General features: G+C 45.8%; 1 protein-coding gene across 1 annotated transcript in view; it reads right to left on the reverse strand.

Annotated features, from left to right (window-relative positions):
• Positions 1 to 928: 928 nt before the first annotated feature.
• The window catches only part of chrnb1l (cholinergic receptor, nicotinic, beta 1 (muscle) like), a 38,550-nt gene continuing 23,868 nt past the window's right edge, over positions 929 to 15,610 (reverse strand). Inside the window, exons 5-11 of the mRNA XM_082964566.1 lie at positions 12,689 to 12,797; positions 12,388 to 12,535; positions 12,026 to 12,214; positions 11,356 to 11,579; positions 10,980 to 11,155; positions 1,667 to 1,805; positions 929 to 1,392 (exon numbers count right to left, since the gene is read on the reverse strand). Coding sequence (XP_082820692.1) covers positions 1,243 to 1,392; positions 1,667 to 1,805; positions 10,980 to 11,155; positions 11,356 to 11,579; positions 12,026 to 12,214; positions 12,388 to 12,535; positions 12,689 to 12,797 — 1,135 coding nt within the window. The 3' untranslated portion in view covers positions 929 to 1,242. The remainder of the gene's footprint in view (positions 1,393 to 1,666; positions 1,806 to 10,979; positions 11,156 to 11,355; positions 11,580 to 12,025; positions 12,215 to 12,387; positions 12,536 to 12,688; positions 12,798 to 15,610) is intronic.

A 15,610-nucleotide genomic window follows, 5' to 3' on the forward strand; every position in this document is an offset into this window, starting at 1 on the left:
AGTGTCACCAGCAAAGCACCATCACACCTCCTCCTTCATGCTTCATGGTGGGAACCACATGTGCAGAGATCATCCGTTCACCTTCTCTGCGTCTCACAATTTCACAGCGGTTGGAACCAAAAATTTCAAATTTGGACTCATCAGACCAAAGGACAGATTTCCACCAGTCTAATGTCAATTAACCGTGTTTCTTGGCCCAAACAAGTCTCTTTTTCTTATTTGTGTCCTTTAATAGTGGTTTCTTTGCAGCAATTTGACCACATAGGCCTGATTCTCGCAGGTTCCTCTGAACAGTTGATGTTGAGATGTGTCTGTTACTTGAACTCTGTGAAGCATTTATTTGGGCTGCAATTTCTGAGGCTGGTAACTCTAATGAACTTATCCTCTGCAGCAGAGGTAACTCTTTCCTGTGGCGGTCCTCATGAGAGACAGTTTCATCATAGCACTTGATGGTTTTTGCGACTGCACTTGAAGAAACTTTCAAAGATCTTGAAATGTTCCACATTGACTGACCTTCATGTCTTAAAGTAATGATGGACTGTCGCTTCTCTTTGCTTATTTGAGCTGTTCTTGCCATAATATGGGCTTGGTCTTTTACAAAATAGGGATATCTTCTGCCTACCACCCCTACCTTGTCACAACACAATTGACGCATTAAGAAGGAAAGAAATTCCACAAATTAACTTTTAACAAGGCACATCTGTTAATAGAAATGCATTCCAGGTGGCTACCTCATGAAGCTGGTTGAGAGAATGCCAAGAGGCAAAGGGTGGCTACTTTAAAAAATATAAAATATATGTTTAACACTTTGTTGGTTACTACATGATTCCATATGTGTTACTTCATAGTTTTGATGTCTTCACAATTATTCTACAATGTAGAAAATAGTACAAATAAAGTAAAACCCTGAATGACTAGGTGCGTCCAAACTTTTGACTGGTACTATATATAAATAATATATCTGTCCTATATAAATAGATGCTAATCTATAAACCGTCTATATTAGATTTTATTGCTTTCATAAAGGAGTAGGATCAGATAAGGGGACTATTCATATAAAAGTATATGGTACTGTGTCATCCCTAACAATACATTATACATAGAACACTGAGTTTTACCTGGGGAAACCTCTGGTCCTCGTCATATCAAAGAAGTTGGTACTCAGGTATGGAATTATGGGAAGTGTAGTTCTTGTAATCCCTTGTGAGCACCAGAGTGGCTGTGCTGAGGTGTGTGAATGGACTACGGCCTCAGGGGGAAAGGTTCGTCTGGGGTGTAGTTGAGTCTGGCGTCCATGAACATGGCCAGAGTCCCCAGAGTAGTGATGATGACAAACAGCCACAGGAACAGCCTGTCCACCACGATGGCTATGTACTGCCAGTCTCCTGTCTCCTATAGGGAGGAACACACACAGGCACACACACGCACGCACACACACACACACACATGGACAGAGTAAGTAATGAAGAAGGAAGCACAGTATGTCTGCAGTGACATGTGGACATCACCAGGGCATGCTGGGAACACTGACTGTGCTCTGGGATGAGAGAATGGAGATTAATTTAATGAGCGTGGGGAAGTTTGTGTCTGTGTGTGTGTGTGCCTCTGTGTGTGTGTGCATGCTTGTCTGTGTGTATGTGTGTATGTGCGTGTGTGTGTAACTCACCGAGTCGGTGCCATCCTGCTTCTTCAGCTGCTCAGCCATGTATGTGACGGCAGCGATGGCTGACTTGAGGTCCGGGGGGAGGATCAGACAGTAGTTGTCACTGTCAAAGAACCTCTGGAGCTGTACTGTACTCTCACTCCTGAGAGGGGGAGGGGGGGGGGGGGGGGCGTGTAGAAAGGAGGAGAGAGAGAGAGGGGGGGAGGAGGAAGAGAGAGAGAGCACAACGGTGTATGAATTTGAGAAGAAACGCAAACACACACAAACAATTAAATGCTAACAACAAATGTAGTTAATCATGGGGAAGTCAGAAGTGTAATATTTCTGTCTGTCTTTTACCATTGAGGTTTCCAGAGGACATTACCTATGTGTCAAATAAACTTCATTAGTCTTCTCTACACATACCAGTGTGTCTGTTGTGGCATGTGTCCTTGTGTCCCCTCCTCCAGGTCTCTGAGTGACAGTGACACTCCTGTCACAGAGGTAATGTTTGGACAACGTATTGTGGTGTTGGTATGACATTTACATTTATGTCATTTAGCAGACGCTCTCATCCAGAGCGACTTACAGTAGTGAGTGCATACATTTTAATACTTTTTCAGTACTGGTCCCCCATGGGAATTGAACCCACAACACTGGCACCATGCTCTACCAACTGAGCTACACGGAACTCTGACCCCTAAAGGTATTCCTCCCTCACACAGCTGTTCCATAGCAGTATTGTTGTCAGAGAATCCACCCTGAACACTACCTTACGCTAGGATATATCTTTATGTGGGGGCTCGACAGAGGCACTGACTACCACTGGCTACCACTGGCTACGACTGACTACCACTGACAACAGCTGACTACCACTGGCTACGACTGACTAACACTGACTACCACTGTCTGTACCATGGGAAACTACGGTACTTCTAAGATGGATATTATTTACTGTTATAGCATTTAAGTAATAATTATTTTTCATAAACTCTAAACTCTACACTCCAAACAAAGTCAACAAAGTCAACACCACAGCCACTGCTAGCTAGCCAACTTTACCAACTAGCAGTACTGTAGAATACAATAGCTAGCTACATAGTTGTCTTTGTATCATAGTTGTCTTTGTCGTTGTATCAAGGATAGAGGTGTAGTACAGAGAAACTATTGAGGTTAGCTAGCCAGCTACATTTTCAAACAAAGCCAACAACGCAGCCACTGCTAGCTGGCCAATGTTACCAGCTAGCAGTACTGTATCATTTTAGTCAATAAGATTTTTGCAACGTAAGCTTAACTTTCTGAACATTCGAGATGTGTAGTCCACTTGTGTAGCTAGCAGGACTGACTTTGTGTTAGCTAGCCATCGTTTAATTACTTCTGCGTTATGAAAGGAACTAGACACGGACACGTATGATCCATTGGTAGTTTGTTGTAACCAAGTATTGGTGCTAACCGTGTGTTATTGGATGCTAGCATGCTAGTTAGCTACGGCGTCATAGGATACGGTGCACTGGGTGGGTTTCACGGAAGAACACTGTACCAAGTTATCTAGCTGAATAAACTAAGTTTGAGTCTATTCCTGAAACATTGAACCACTGTAGTTTACATCAATTATAATTTCTAAAGTGGAAGTTGGAAGAGTTATATCTGAGTGTTTCAGTGAAAGGTTAGTGAGGGAGGCCCTGCTCCCTCACTTCCCCAGTTGTTAGTTAATTTTCATTCCAATCTCCTTTGCATTAGCGTAGCCTCTTCTGTAGCCTATCAACTATGTGTCTGTCTATCCCTGTTCTCTCCTCTCTGCACAGGCCATACAAACGCTTCACACTGCGTGGCTGCTGCCACTCTAACCTGGTGGTCCCAGCGCGCACGACCCACGCGGAGTTCCAGGTCTCCGGCAGCCTCTGGAACTGCCGGTCTGCGGCCAACAAGGCAGAGTTCATCTCAGCCTATGCTACCCTCCAGTCCCTCGACTTCTTGGCGCTGACGGAAACATGGATTACCACAGAAAACACTGCTACTCCTACTGCTCTCTCCTCGTCTGACCACGTGTTCTCGCATACCCCGAGAGCATCTGGTCAGCGGGGTGGTGGCACTGGAATCCTCATCTCTCCCAAGTGGACATTCTCTCTTTCTCCCCTGACCCATCTGTCTATCTCCTTTGAATTCCATGCTGTCACAGTCACTAGCACATTCAAGCTTAACATCCTTATCATTTATCGCCCTCCAGGTTCCCTTGGAGAGTTCATCAATGAGCTTGACGCCTTGATAAGTTCCTTTCCTGAGGATGGCTCACCCCTCATAGTTCTGGGTGACTTTAACCTCCCTACGTCTACCTTTGACTCATTTCTCTCTGCCTCCTTCTTAACACTCCTCTCCTCTTTTAACCTCACCAACTCACCGTCCCCCCTACTCACAAGGCAGGCAATACGCTTGACCTCATCTTTACTAGATGCTGTTCTTCTACTAATCTCACTGCAACTCCCCTCCAAGTCTCCGACCACTACCTTGTATCCTTTTCCCTCTCACTCTCCTCCAACACTACTCACTCTGCCCCTACTCAGATGGTATTGCGCCGTCGCAACCTTCGCTCTCTCTCTCCCGCTACTCTCTCCTCTTCCATCCTATCATCTCTTCCCTCTGCTCAATCCTTCTCCAACCAATCTCCTGATTCTGCCTCCTCAACCCTCCTCTCCTTCCTTTCTGCATCCTTTGACTCTCTATGTCCCCTATCCTCCCGGCCGGCTCGGTCCTCCCCTCTGCTCCGTGGCTTGACGACTCATTGCGAGCTCACAGAACAGGGCTCCGGGCAGCCGAGCGGAAATGGAGGAAAACTAGCCTCCCTGCGGACCTGGCATCTTTTCACTCCCTCCTCTCTACATTTTCTTCCTCTTTCTCTGCTGCTAAAGCCACTTTCTACCACTCTAAATTCCAAGCATCTGCCTCTAACCCTAGGAAGCTCTTTGCCACCTTCTCCTCCCTCCTGAATCCTCCTCCCCCTCCCCCCCCCCCCTCCTCCCTCTCTGCGGATGACTTCGTCAACCAGTTTGAAAAGAAGGTTGACTACATCCTATCCTCGTTTGTTAAGTCAAACGACACCGCTGGTCCTGCTCACATTGCCCTGCCCTATGCTTTGACCTCTGTCTCCCCTCTCTCCAGATGAAATCTTGCAACTTGTGACGGCCGGCCGCCCAACAACCTGCCCGCTTGACCCTATCCCCTTCTCTCTTCTCCAGACTATTTCCGGAGACCTTCTCCCTTACCTCACCTCGCTCATCAACTCATCCTTGACCGCTGGCTACATCCCTTCCATCTTCAAGAGAGCAAGAGTTGCACCCCTTCTCAAAAAACCTACACTCAATCCCTCCGATGTCAACAACTACTGACCAGTATCCCTTCTTTATTTTCTCTCCAAAACTCTTGAGCATGCCGTCCTTGGCCAGCTCTCTTGCTATCTCTCTCAGAATGACCTTCTTGATCCAAATCAGTCAGGTTTCAAGACTGGTCATTCAACTGAGACTGCTCTTCTCTGTGTCACGGAGGCTCTCCGCACTGCTAAAGCTAACTCTCTCTCCTCTGCTCTCATCCTTCTAGACCTATCTGCTGCCTTTGATACTGTGAACCATCAGATCCTCCTCTCCACCCTCTCCGAATTGGGCATCTCCGGCGCGGCTCACTCTTGGATTGCGTCCTACCTGACAGGTCGCTCCTACCAGGTGGCGTGGCGAGAATCTGTCTCCGCACCACGTGCTCTCACCAGTGGTGTCCCCCAGGGCTCAGTTCTAGGCCCTCTCTTATTCTCGCTATACACCAAGTCACTTGGCTCTGTCATATCCTCACATAGTCTCTCCTATTGTTGCTATGCAGACGACACACAATTAATCTTCTCCTTTCCCCCTTCTGATAACCAGGTGGTGAATCGCATCTCTGCATGTCTGGCAGACATATCACTGTGGATGACGGATCACCACCTCAAGCTGAACCTCGGCAAGACGGAGCTGCTTTCCTCCAGGGGAAGGACTGCCCGTTTCATGATCTCGCCATCACGGTTGTGTCCTCCTCCCAGAGTGCTAAGAGCCTTGGCGTGACCCTGGACAACACCCTGTCGTTCTCCGCTAACATCAAGGCGGTGACCCGATCCTGTTGGTTCATGCTCTACAACATTCGCAGAGTACGAGCCTGCCTTACACAGGAAGCGGCGCAGGTCCTAATCCAGGCACTTGTCATCTCCCATCTGGATCACTGCAACTCGCTGTTGGCTGGGCTCCCTGCCTGTGCCATTAAACCCCTACAACTCATCCAGAATGCCGCAGCCCGTCTGGTGTTAAACCTTCCCAAGTTCTCTCACGTCACCCCACTCCTCCGCACACTCCACTTGCTTCCAGTTGAAGCTCGCATCTGCTACAAGACCATGGTGCTTGTCTACGGAACTGTGAGGGGAACGGCACCTCCGTACCTTCAGGCTCTGATCAGTCCCTACACCCAAACAAGGGCACTGTGTTCATCCACCTCTGGCCTGCTGGCCCTCTTACCTCTGCGGAAGCACAGTTCCCGCTCAGCCCAGTCAAAACTGTTCGCTGATTTGGCACCCCAATGGTGGAACAAGCTCCCTCACGACGCCAGGACAGCGGAGTCAATCACCACCTTCCGGAGACACCTGAAACCCCACCTCTTTAAGGAATACCTGGGATGGGATAAAGTAATCATTCTGAGCAATATTTTGAATGATATTGAAAGATAATGCATCTCGGTCAAGGACGTACGTTTCCTGTAAGGATTATAACAGTGACCTGATCCTTCACACATCCGATACAAGGCCCAACACTGTGGCCCAGGCATCAACACAGCAGAAATAATATAATATACACCCAAATATATGTCCTTTAAATAGCGTACGTCATGCACAGACATACATAGCACCCTACAGACCTGCCACCCTATAGTAGTAACATCACAATGTTGGGTCAACCTGCTCCACAAACAGGGTGTTAACGGGTGACTGCCACGCACCCCTGTCCTCTGCCGCCCCTCACCTCCAGTCTTCTGTCCCCTCTCACCTCTCACGGTCCCCTCTCTTAGGTCTCCCCCCTCTCACTCCTGTCACTCCAAGATACCTCTAACACTCACATAACAGGCTAGTCTATCGATATATCACTAATTCAGTATCACTGTCTTCAAGCCCCAGACCAGTGATGGTCTCTGAATATGTAGGTACCACACCATTCATGTACAGTTGGTCTAAGATAATTATCTGTATAACTTGAGGCACAAGTTCCTGGAACTTTCAATAAATTCCTTGGTTTTCCAGAAATTCTGTTTTTATTCCGGGAATCTTCCAACCATGGTATCGGTAAAACCAGGGAATTTATTTTGCAACCTTAAGGCGTATGTCATGCCAGTTGTGGCTGGTGGAACTTTGCGGGGGACGGACTCATTCACTCTATTCCACCAATTATTATGAGCCGTCCACTCCTCACCAGCCTCCACTGTGTCTAGTTCACATGACGTTCTTTCTTTGGGACTGTTTTATAGTCACACAGCCACCGAGAGATGTGTTTGTTCATTAGCCAGTACCAGGGCCATTCAGTATCAGTTATCACCTCTTCAGGGAGGCCAGACTGGCACCAGGACATCATAACCTTCTGGCACCACAGAGACTATGTGTCATCGCGTTTGTTTGTGTGTTTGCGTGTGTGTGGGAGAGAGTGTGTGTGACACCGGCTCCATCTGTCTGTGGTAATGAATAGAAGCCCTGGAATGTTGCTGGCACGCAACAGGCAGAACGGAGCATAGCTAGACCCTGAGCTGTGAAAACACAAACAGAAACACACACACACACACACACACACACACACACACACACACACACACACACACACACACACACACACACACACACACACACACACACACACACACACACACACACACACACGTAAACTCAGTGTGAAGGGCACCACCTGATCTCTAACTAGTTCTGTGACAGCAGAGAGAGAGCGTTGAATCACTACACACTCCGAGGGAACAGTTGAGTTGACACTGGCGCCATCGTCCCCAATCGCCTTGAAGCAGAGCCATCTTCTAGATAGAGTAACCTCTCCATCCCTCCATCCCTCGCTCCACATCAAAACCCACAAAATCCTCCTCTACTTTGATCACTCAACAGCTCTCCCTATACTCCACACTCATCTACCAGCCACCCTTTTCTCCCCTCCCTCAAACCGTCCGCCCCATCCCGCTCTTTTGGGATTACCCCTAATGCCCAAACCAAACAGAGGCTTATGCCCTGGCGACTGTGGATGGGGTCTGAGGCTTAGCAGGCCTGAATATGATGCCTTTGGCCTGGGATGAGTAGTGCCCACCAGCCCTGGAGATCCATGGGTCTCTGGGTGTTTGCGAGCCCCACTCTGGGTGGTGAGACTAGGGTGGCACTCACAGACTACTGAGGGGCCAAATGAATCTGTCAGATATTTATCATCACTGAGTGGGATGTGGACAGTATAGTGGAAAGTATAGTCGGAACTACTGTTTTTAGAGGAGGCTATCAATGGAGAGCATAATAGAGCCCATGGAGACTATTGTATAGTAGAGGCTATGAAGAGTATAGTAGAGTATAGTAGAGGCCATGGAGAGTATCGTAGAGTATAGTATGGTAGAGGCTACGGAAGAGTAGAGTATAGTAGAGGCCATGGTGAATATAGTAGAGTATAGTATAGTAGAGTGTATGTAGAGTATAGTAGAGATCATGGAGAGTATAGTAGAGGCCATGGAGAGTATAGTATAGTATAGTATAGTGTAGTATAGTGCATGGATAGTATAATATAAAATGGTACAGTAGAGTAGAGTATAGTAGAGGCTATGAAGAGAATAGCAGAGTATAGTAGAGGCCATGGAGAGTATTGTAGAGTATAGTAGAGAGTATAGTATGGTATAGTATAGGACATGAAGAGTATAGTATAGTATAGTAGAGTATAGTAGAGGCCATGGAGATTATAGTAGAGTATAGTTGAGGCCATGGCGAGTATAGTATAGGGCATGTAGAGTATACAATAGTATAGTAGAGGTCATGGAGACTATAGTAGATGACATGCAGAGTAATGTAGACGCCATGGAGATTATAGTAGAGTAGAGTAGAGGACATGGAGAGTATAGTATAGTATAGGGCATGTACAGTGGGGGAAAAAAGTATTTGATCCCCTGCTGATTTTGTACGTTTGCCCACTTACAAAGAAATTATCAGTCTATAATTTTAATCGTAGGTTTATTTGAACAGTGAGAGACAGAATAACAACAAAAAAATCCAGAAAAACGCATGTCAAAAATTTTATTAAATGATTTGCATTTTAATGAGGGAAATAAGTATTTGACCCCTCTGCAAAACATGACTTAGTACTTGGTGGAAAAACCCTTGTTGGCAATCACAGAGGTCAGACGTTTCTTGTAGTTAGCCACCAGGTTTGCACACATCTCAGGAGGGATTTTGTCCCACTCCTCTTTGCAGATCTTCTCCAAGTAATTAAGGTTTTGAGGCTGACGTTTGGCAACTCGAACCTTCAGCTCCCTCCACAGATTTTCTACGGGATTAAGGTTTGGAGACTGGCTAGGCCACTCCAGGACCTTAATGTGCTTCTTCTTGAGCCACTCCTTTGTTGCCTTGGCTGTGTGTTTTGGGTCATTGTCATGCTGGAATACCCATCCACGACCCATTTTCAATGCCCTGGCTGAGGGAAGGAGGTTTTCACCCAAGATTTGACGGTACATTGCCCCGTCCATCGTCCGTTTGATGCGGTGAAGTTGTCCTGTCCCCTTAGCAGAAAAACACCCCCAAAGCATAATGTTTCCACCTCCATGTTTGACGGTGGAGATGGTGTTCTTGGGGTCATAGGCAGCATTCCTCCTCCTCCAAACACGCCGAGTTGAGTTGATGTCAAAGAGCTCCATTTTGGTCTCATCTGACCACAACACTTTCACCAGTTGTCCTCTGAGTCATTCAGATGTTCATTGGCAGACTTCAGACGGGTCTGTATATGTATTCTTGAGAAGGGGGACCTTGCGGGCGCTGCAGGATTTCAGTCCTTCACGGCGTAGTGTGTTACCAATTGTTTTCTTGGTGACTGTGGTCCCAGCTGCCTTGAGATCCTTGACAAGATCCTCCCGTGTAGTTCTGGACTGATTCCTCACCGTTCTCATGATCATTGCAACTCCACGAGGTGAGATCTTGCATGGAGCCCCAGGCCGAGGGATATTGACAGTTCTTTTGTGTTTCTTCCATTTGCGAATAATCGCACCAACTGTTGTCACCTTCTCACCAAGCTGCTTGGCGATGGTCTTGTAGCCCATTCCAGCCTTGTGTAGGTCTACAATCTTGTCCCTGACATCCTTGGAGAGCTCTTTGGTCTTGGCCATGGTGGAGAGTTTGGAATCTGATTGATTGATTGCTTCTGTGGACAGGTGTCTTTTATACAGGTAACAAACTGAGATTAGGAGTACTCCCTTTAAGAGTGTGCTCCTAATCTCAGCTCGTTACCTGTATAAAAGACACCTGGGAGCCAGAAATCTTTCTGATTGAGTGGGGGTCAAATACTTATTTCCCTCATTAAAATGCAAATCAATTTATAACATTTTTGACATGCGTTTTTCTGGATATTTTTGTTGTTATTCTGTCTGTCACTATTCAAATAAACCTACCATTAAAATTATAGACTGATCCTTTCTTTGTCAGTGGGCAAACGTACAAAATCAGCAGGGGATCAAATACTTTTTCCCCCACTGTAGAGTATAGAATAGTATAGTAGAGGCCATGGAGAGTAAAGTAGAGGCCATGGGGAGGATAGTATAGTGGAGTATAGTAGAATAGAGTATAGTGTAGTAGAGGCTATGTGGAGGAAAGTAGAGCACAGTTGAGGCTTTGGAGAGTATAGTTGAGTATAGTAGAGGCTATGAGTATAGGATGAACATTACCTACTGTGCTAGACTATTGGGATGGTGTATAGTAGAGTATATTAGAGGGTATAGAGGTGGGAGGAATAGGAACTAGGTTCCCAGACTATAGCAGATTATGATGATATAGCACATCTATTGGCCTAAAGAAGATGATACTACTGCCAAGCCTGGGCACACAATGTACCTAACTATAATGAAGCTGGCACAGGAGAAAAAGGCATTTATACTTATGCCTCAGGATAGTGCTGAAAAGAAGATTCATGCTTTGGCTAGCTTGTATTCAGTCGAATACAAATCTCTTTACCACCAAATCGTTGTAGCCAAGACGACTGTCTCAAACCGAAAGCAATTATCTACTGGTGGATCCCTGGTCTGTGTGTGTTAGTTGATACCTTACCTGCCTCTCCAGGGTAGGACCAGTTCAGGGTTGATCTTCCTGAAGAAGTACTCTCCCCCCGGCCTGCGTCCGTCGATGCTCTGGAGGGGCGTGTCATCACTAGGCTCCTCCTCCAAAGGCTCCTCTGGGTGGGGCCTCTGCATGCCCAGGTACTTCGGCAGGAAGTGGATGAACACCTGGATGAGGGGTCAAAGGTCAAGGTTTTAGCAGGAAGTAGCAAATATATGGCCCCTTGGCATTGAACCAGTGCAGAAGCAAGAAATTGCATAGAGATGTATTGCAAAGATAATGAAGAAGAAGAATGCTGAGGATCCTAGAGTCTATGTCTCATACAGACTCCACCGTCCATAGCGCCTCCATGTAGGCTACAGCTCACCTTGCGCACCCAAGGGGGCATAATGTGTGTGTAGGGGGTCCGATGGTGCAAGTTGAGGACCACCACACTGAGGATGACTGAGAAGGTGACCAGGATCATGGTGAACATGACATAGTTAACAATAAGAGGGATGGCCAGGGAGGTCTCGGGAACCTTGTCAGCCAGCAGCAGCATGAACACAGTGAGAGCGATGAGGACAGAGATAGACAGGGTCATCTTCTCACCTGGGAGAGAGAGGGAAACACAGGGCTAAAACATGGCGGCTATGGATCTACTGTAGTTGTCTGGCAAGTGATAACGCCGCCTGTGCTTAAACATTATGAACCACCTAATGACAAATATTGCTTCTTTTACAACTGTGGACCACATTAAGTTGGTTCATCAGGCTGCCAGTTTGAGACCCCTGGTCTAAAAATATTGAAATAAACCCCCAAAAAGTATAAACAGACTACATAAACATCGTACCCAGAGCACAACATATATTCTTACTGATACTTCCTTGCTATGTAATCAACAATGGCAAGTTACCCATCTCAATTTATCATAGAGATGGAAAGAGGGCACACATCCTATCTTTGTGCTGAGTGTGCCCTCTATCCGGTTCTATGCAAGTTACACATGCCAATGAGACATAATGTGCATATGTGGCATAGTGTGGCATGGGACTGACATGCGCCAGGTGGTAAATAGAAGACAAAGATGGCCAGGACCATGGTGAGGATGCAGGGCACGATGATGTTAACGACGTAGAAGAGAGGCTTCCTCTCGATGATGAGATAGAAGGTGATGTCTTCATACAGGTCCTCGGGGTTCACGTTCTTTCTGCTGGGCTTATGACAGATCGCCCACTCCCCGTTCTCTGTGGAAAGGGAAAGGGAGATGAAGGGCAGAGGGGAGATGGGAAAAGGGGGAAGGCAGCGGGAGGAGTGGAGAGGTGTATGAGGGGAGAAAAGAGAAGAGTGGAGAAGAGTAAAGAAGAGGAGGTAAGAAAAGAGAGGCCAGAAGAGAGAAGAGAAGAGAGAGGACTCTAACCAGTGAAGGCGTTCTCATCTATGATAATCTCATGTATCTCCTCTCCTTTCTCATCCAGGGCATACTGCAGGTCCACCTCTGATGAGTCGTAGGTGTAGGAGCGGAACACCATGGTGCAGTTCTGCCAGTCAAACGGAAAGTACGCCACCTAAAGACAAAGAAGGTTATTACAGAGTGGGAGTGCTGATCTAGGGACCTGATCCGAGATCAGCAGTCCTACAATGAGAAGTTTTATGAATACGGGCCCTGGTTCATTACCTCTATTGGTTAATAATAATATAATAATGTATTGATAATGTACCTCTATAGGGCAGCTGCTGCGGTAGATAGCAGGAGGCAGCCAGTTGACTGTCCCATCACTGTAGACCAGCACGTTGACATAGAGAGCCACGTCAAACTGACCATCATTACTGTGTGGATAAGGAGGTTCACATAAAGGACAATCAGGAGTCATGTGATGCACATTTTATTGATCTAACCTTAATTTAGACAGGGGATTCCCATTGAGTCCAAGGTCTCCTTTTCAAGGGAGCCCTGCATCGTTGCTTTGTCATTGTGGGTTGTTATGTGTAGATTGAAAATATATATATATATATTTTAGAATAAGGCTGTAACACAACAAAATGTGGAAACAGTGAAGGGGTCTGAATAGTTTCGAATGCATTGTAAATTAATAAAAAATGAAAAGCTGAAATGTCTTGAGTCAATAAGTATTCAACCCTTTTGAATGGCAAGCCGAAATGCTGTATTTTCATGAGTAAAACTTTGCTTAACAAGTCACATAATGAGTTGCAAAGGAGTTTTTTAGTATAAAAAGGGAGTTTTTTAGTATAAAAATAAACAGAATAGAGCTAAGCACAGGCAGTATCCTAGAGGGAAACCTGGTTCAGTCTGCTTTCCAACAGACACCGAAGGTTCCTGAGTTACCTAGTTACATTTTTTTACTTAAATTGGCTTGAAAATGTATGGCAAGACTTGAAAATGTCTGTCTAGTAATGATCAAAACCAACTTGACAGACCTTGAAGAATATTTTAATGAATAATATGCAAATATTGTACAATTTAGGTGTGCAAAGATCTCAGAGACTTACCCAGAGAGACTCACAGCTGTAATTGCTGCCAAAGGTGATTCTAACATGTATTGACTCAGGGTGTTGAATACTTATGCAATCAAGCTATTTTGTTAGAATTTTTCTTACACTTTGACATTACGGAGTATTTTTTGTAGATCGTTGGCAAAAAAAATGACAATTAAGTCAATTTTAATCCCACTTTGTAACACAACAAAATGTGGAACGGTCAAGGGGTGTGAAGTAGTTCAAAACAACACAGTAGGTTACTTCAAAACAACACTGTATAACTCAAGAAAAGCTCTGGGAGGCCCCCAACCATTTTTTCTCCATATTCAGTTAAGTGTAATTAACACACTGCTTAGCATATTTATGTTTTGTGTAATACACGATTTCCAGTGTTCTATTTGTGACACTCATTTGTGTAAAGGTTGATGATCACTAGACTTGTTATGGATTGTTCTCAAATCGTTTGATAGTGATTGACGTCAGAGCTACTGAAGTTTCAATGACAAATTGTTTAGTATTCTATTGATGACATTATGAACACTGTGTGATTCTGTAGCAGCTGGCAAAGTCACTGTCTTTTGTTTTGACTTCATACAAGCCTCTCGGCTGAGGTTTAGAGAACATTTGGTGCTGTCTGATTAGAATATAAAGGGCCTGTTTCCAAGAGGCCCGTTAGACAATATTTTTGCTTCTGCTCTGGAGGTGTTCTCACTGAATTTTTGTATTAAATCGGATAGATTTTTGATTGATGTTATCATTGACTGCTCTCCTTTTGGTTCACCTGAAAAATCCCTTTACACCAGCATTACCCACAACAACTGAGAGGTAGAGCCTACATGCAATGTGTTTAAATGACCACAGTGTTACGTGGATTGATCGTTTTTTGTGTCATTGGAAAACAACTCTTAATTCAAATATTCTAATTTAGTAAAAGGCAACCTTGTCACTTGGTTTGCAATTGAGCTGAGAGATGGGGCTGAAGGAATTCAATCATGCTCAAATTCATAGATGGAGATATAGATGCATGGACTGGCAGTCCACAAGATCAGCATGATAGTTTTAACATCATATTTTGAAGCTTTTTATAATTGAAGATTCCTGTTACTGTATGTGGAAAATATCTGGATTAGGCAATTGCATTGTTTCAAAAGAAGGCATGCATTTCCTCCTGCACTTGGACAAACTCGTATTCTATAGCTGAAAATATAGTCAATGGATTGCCAAACCTGGAAATGTTAGCCTTTGACTCAACCTGTCACCATCTAAATGCATTCGTTGGGTACTGTATTTCTTAATACTTGAGGTTGGTGGAATCCAAACAATGAGTGTTGAGGCATGCTACATCCATTAAAGGGAAAGTTGAAGTTTCTTATTTTCAACTTCCATAAAGGGTTGTTGTTGTAGACGAGTCACGAGAGACCAGGTAGTACTGATAACACTAGAAAACTGTCTCATTGCTTGGTAGAAGCTGTTTGTAGATTACTGCTAATTGTTCCACTCACTCTTCAACAGCTTTTTCTGGTGACATCGATCAGAATGTCACAGACCCAATAGATGACTTCTGGATCTGGGCTCAGTCTCAACTGCAAAATCTTCATAAAGCCTCCCATCTTTGAATCCTGGGAAGAGGAAGGCCGCGAGGACAACACCAGCCTGATTCTGTTCATCTCGCTGTTAAAGGTTGGCCTGGACTGTCTGATCCTGCCCATCTGCCTGTGCCGGCTTCACACCTCCTTCATGGGCGGCTGTGGCCTCTCCGTCTTCCTGGTCAACATGGCGTTGTCATGCGCCATGGCGGCTGTGTGGTTCCTCGGACCTGCCTGCTCCCCAGTGTCCAAGTGCTTCCTCTTGGAGCATGCCTCGGACGTGTTCAACGAGCTGCCTCTGCCCATGCTAGCCCTGGGGCTGCTGGACTATGCCTCCGAGCCACGCTACGCTGGGTGCCACACCGACACCTGCAGAGCCCTGTGGAACTGCGCCCTGACGCTGCTGGTGTGGGTGCTGCCCGGCCTGCACCCCTTCTGCTCAGCTGTCAGCAATCTCATAGAGGCCGAATACGAGGGAAGTTAAGAACCCTTCAGTGGGGATCTGCATAGGCATCTTCTGTGTGGTGCTGCCCCACTACAAACAGCTGTCCTCATGGC

This window comes from Salmo salar, chromosome 18 (genome assembly GCF_965601325.2).
Source record: "Salmo salar chromosome 18, fSalSal1, whole genome shotgun sequence".
In the NCBI taxonomy this organism is placed as follows: Eukaryota; Metazoa; Chordata; class Actinopteri; order Salmoniformes; family Salmonidae; genus Salmo; species Salmo salar.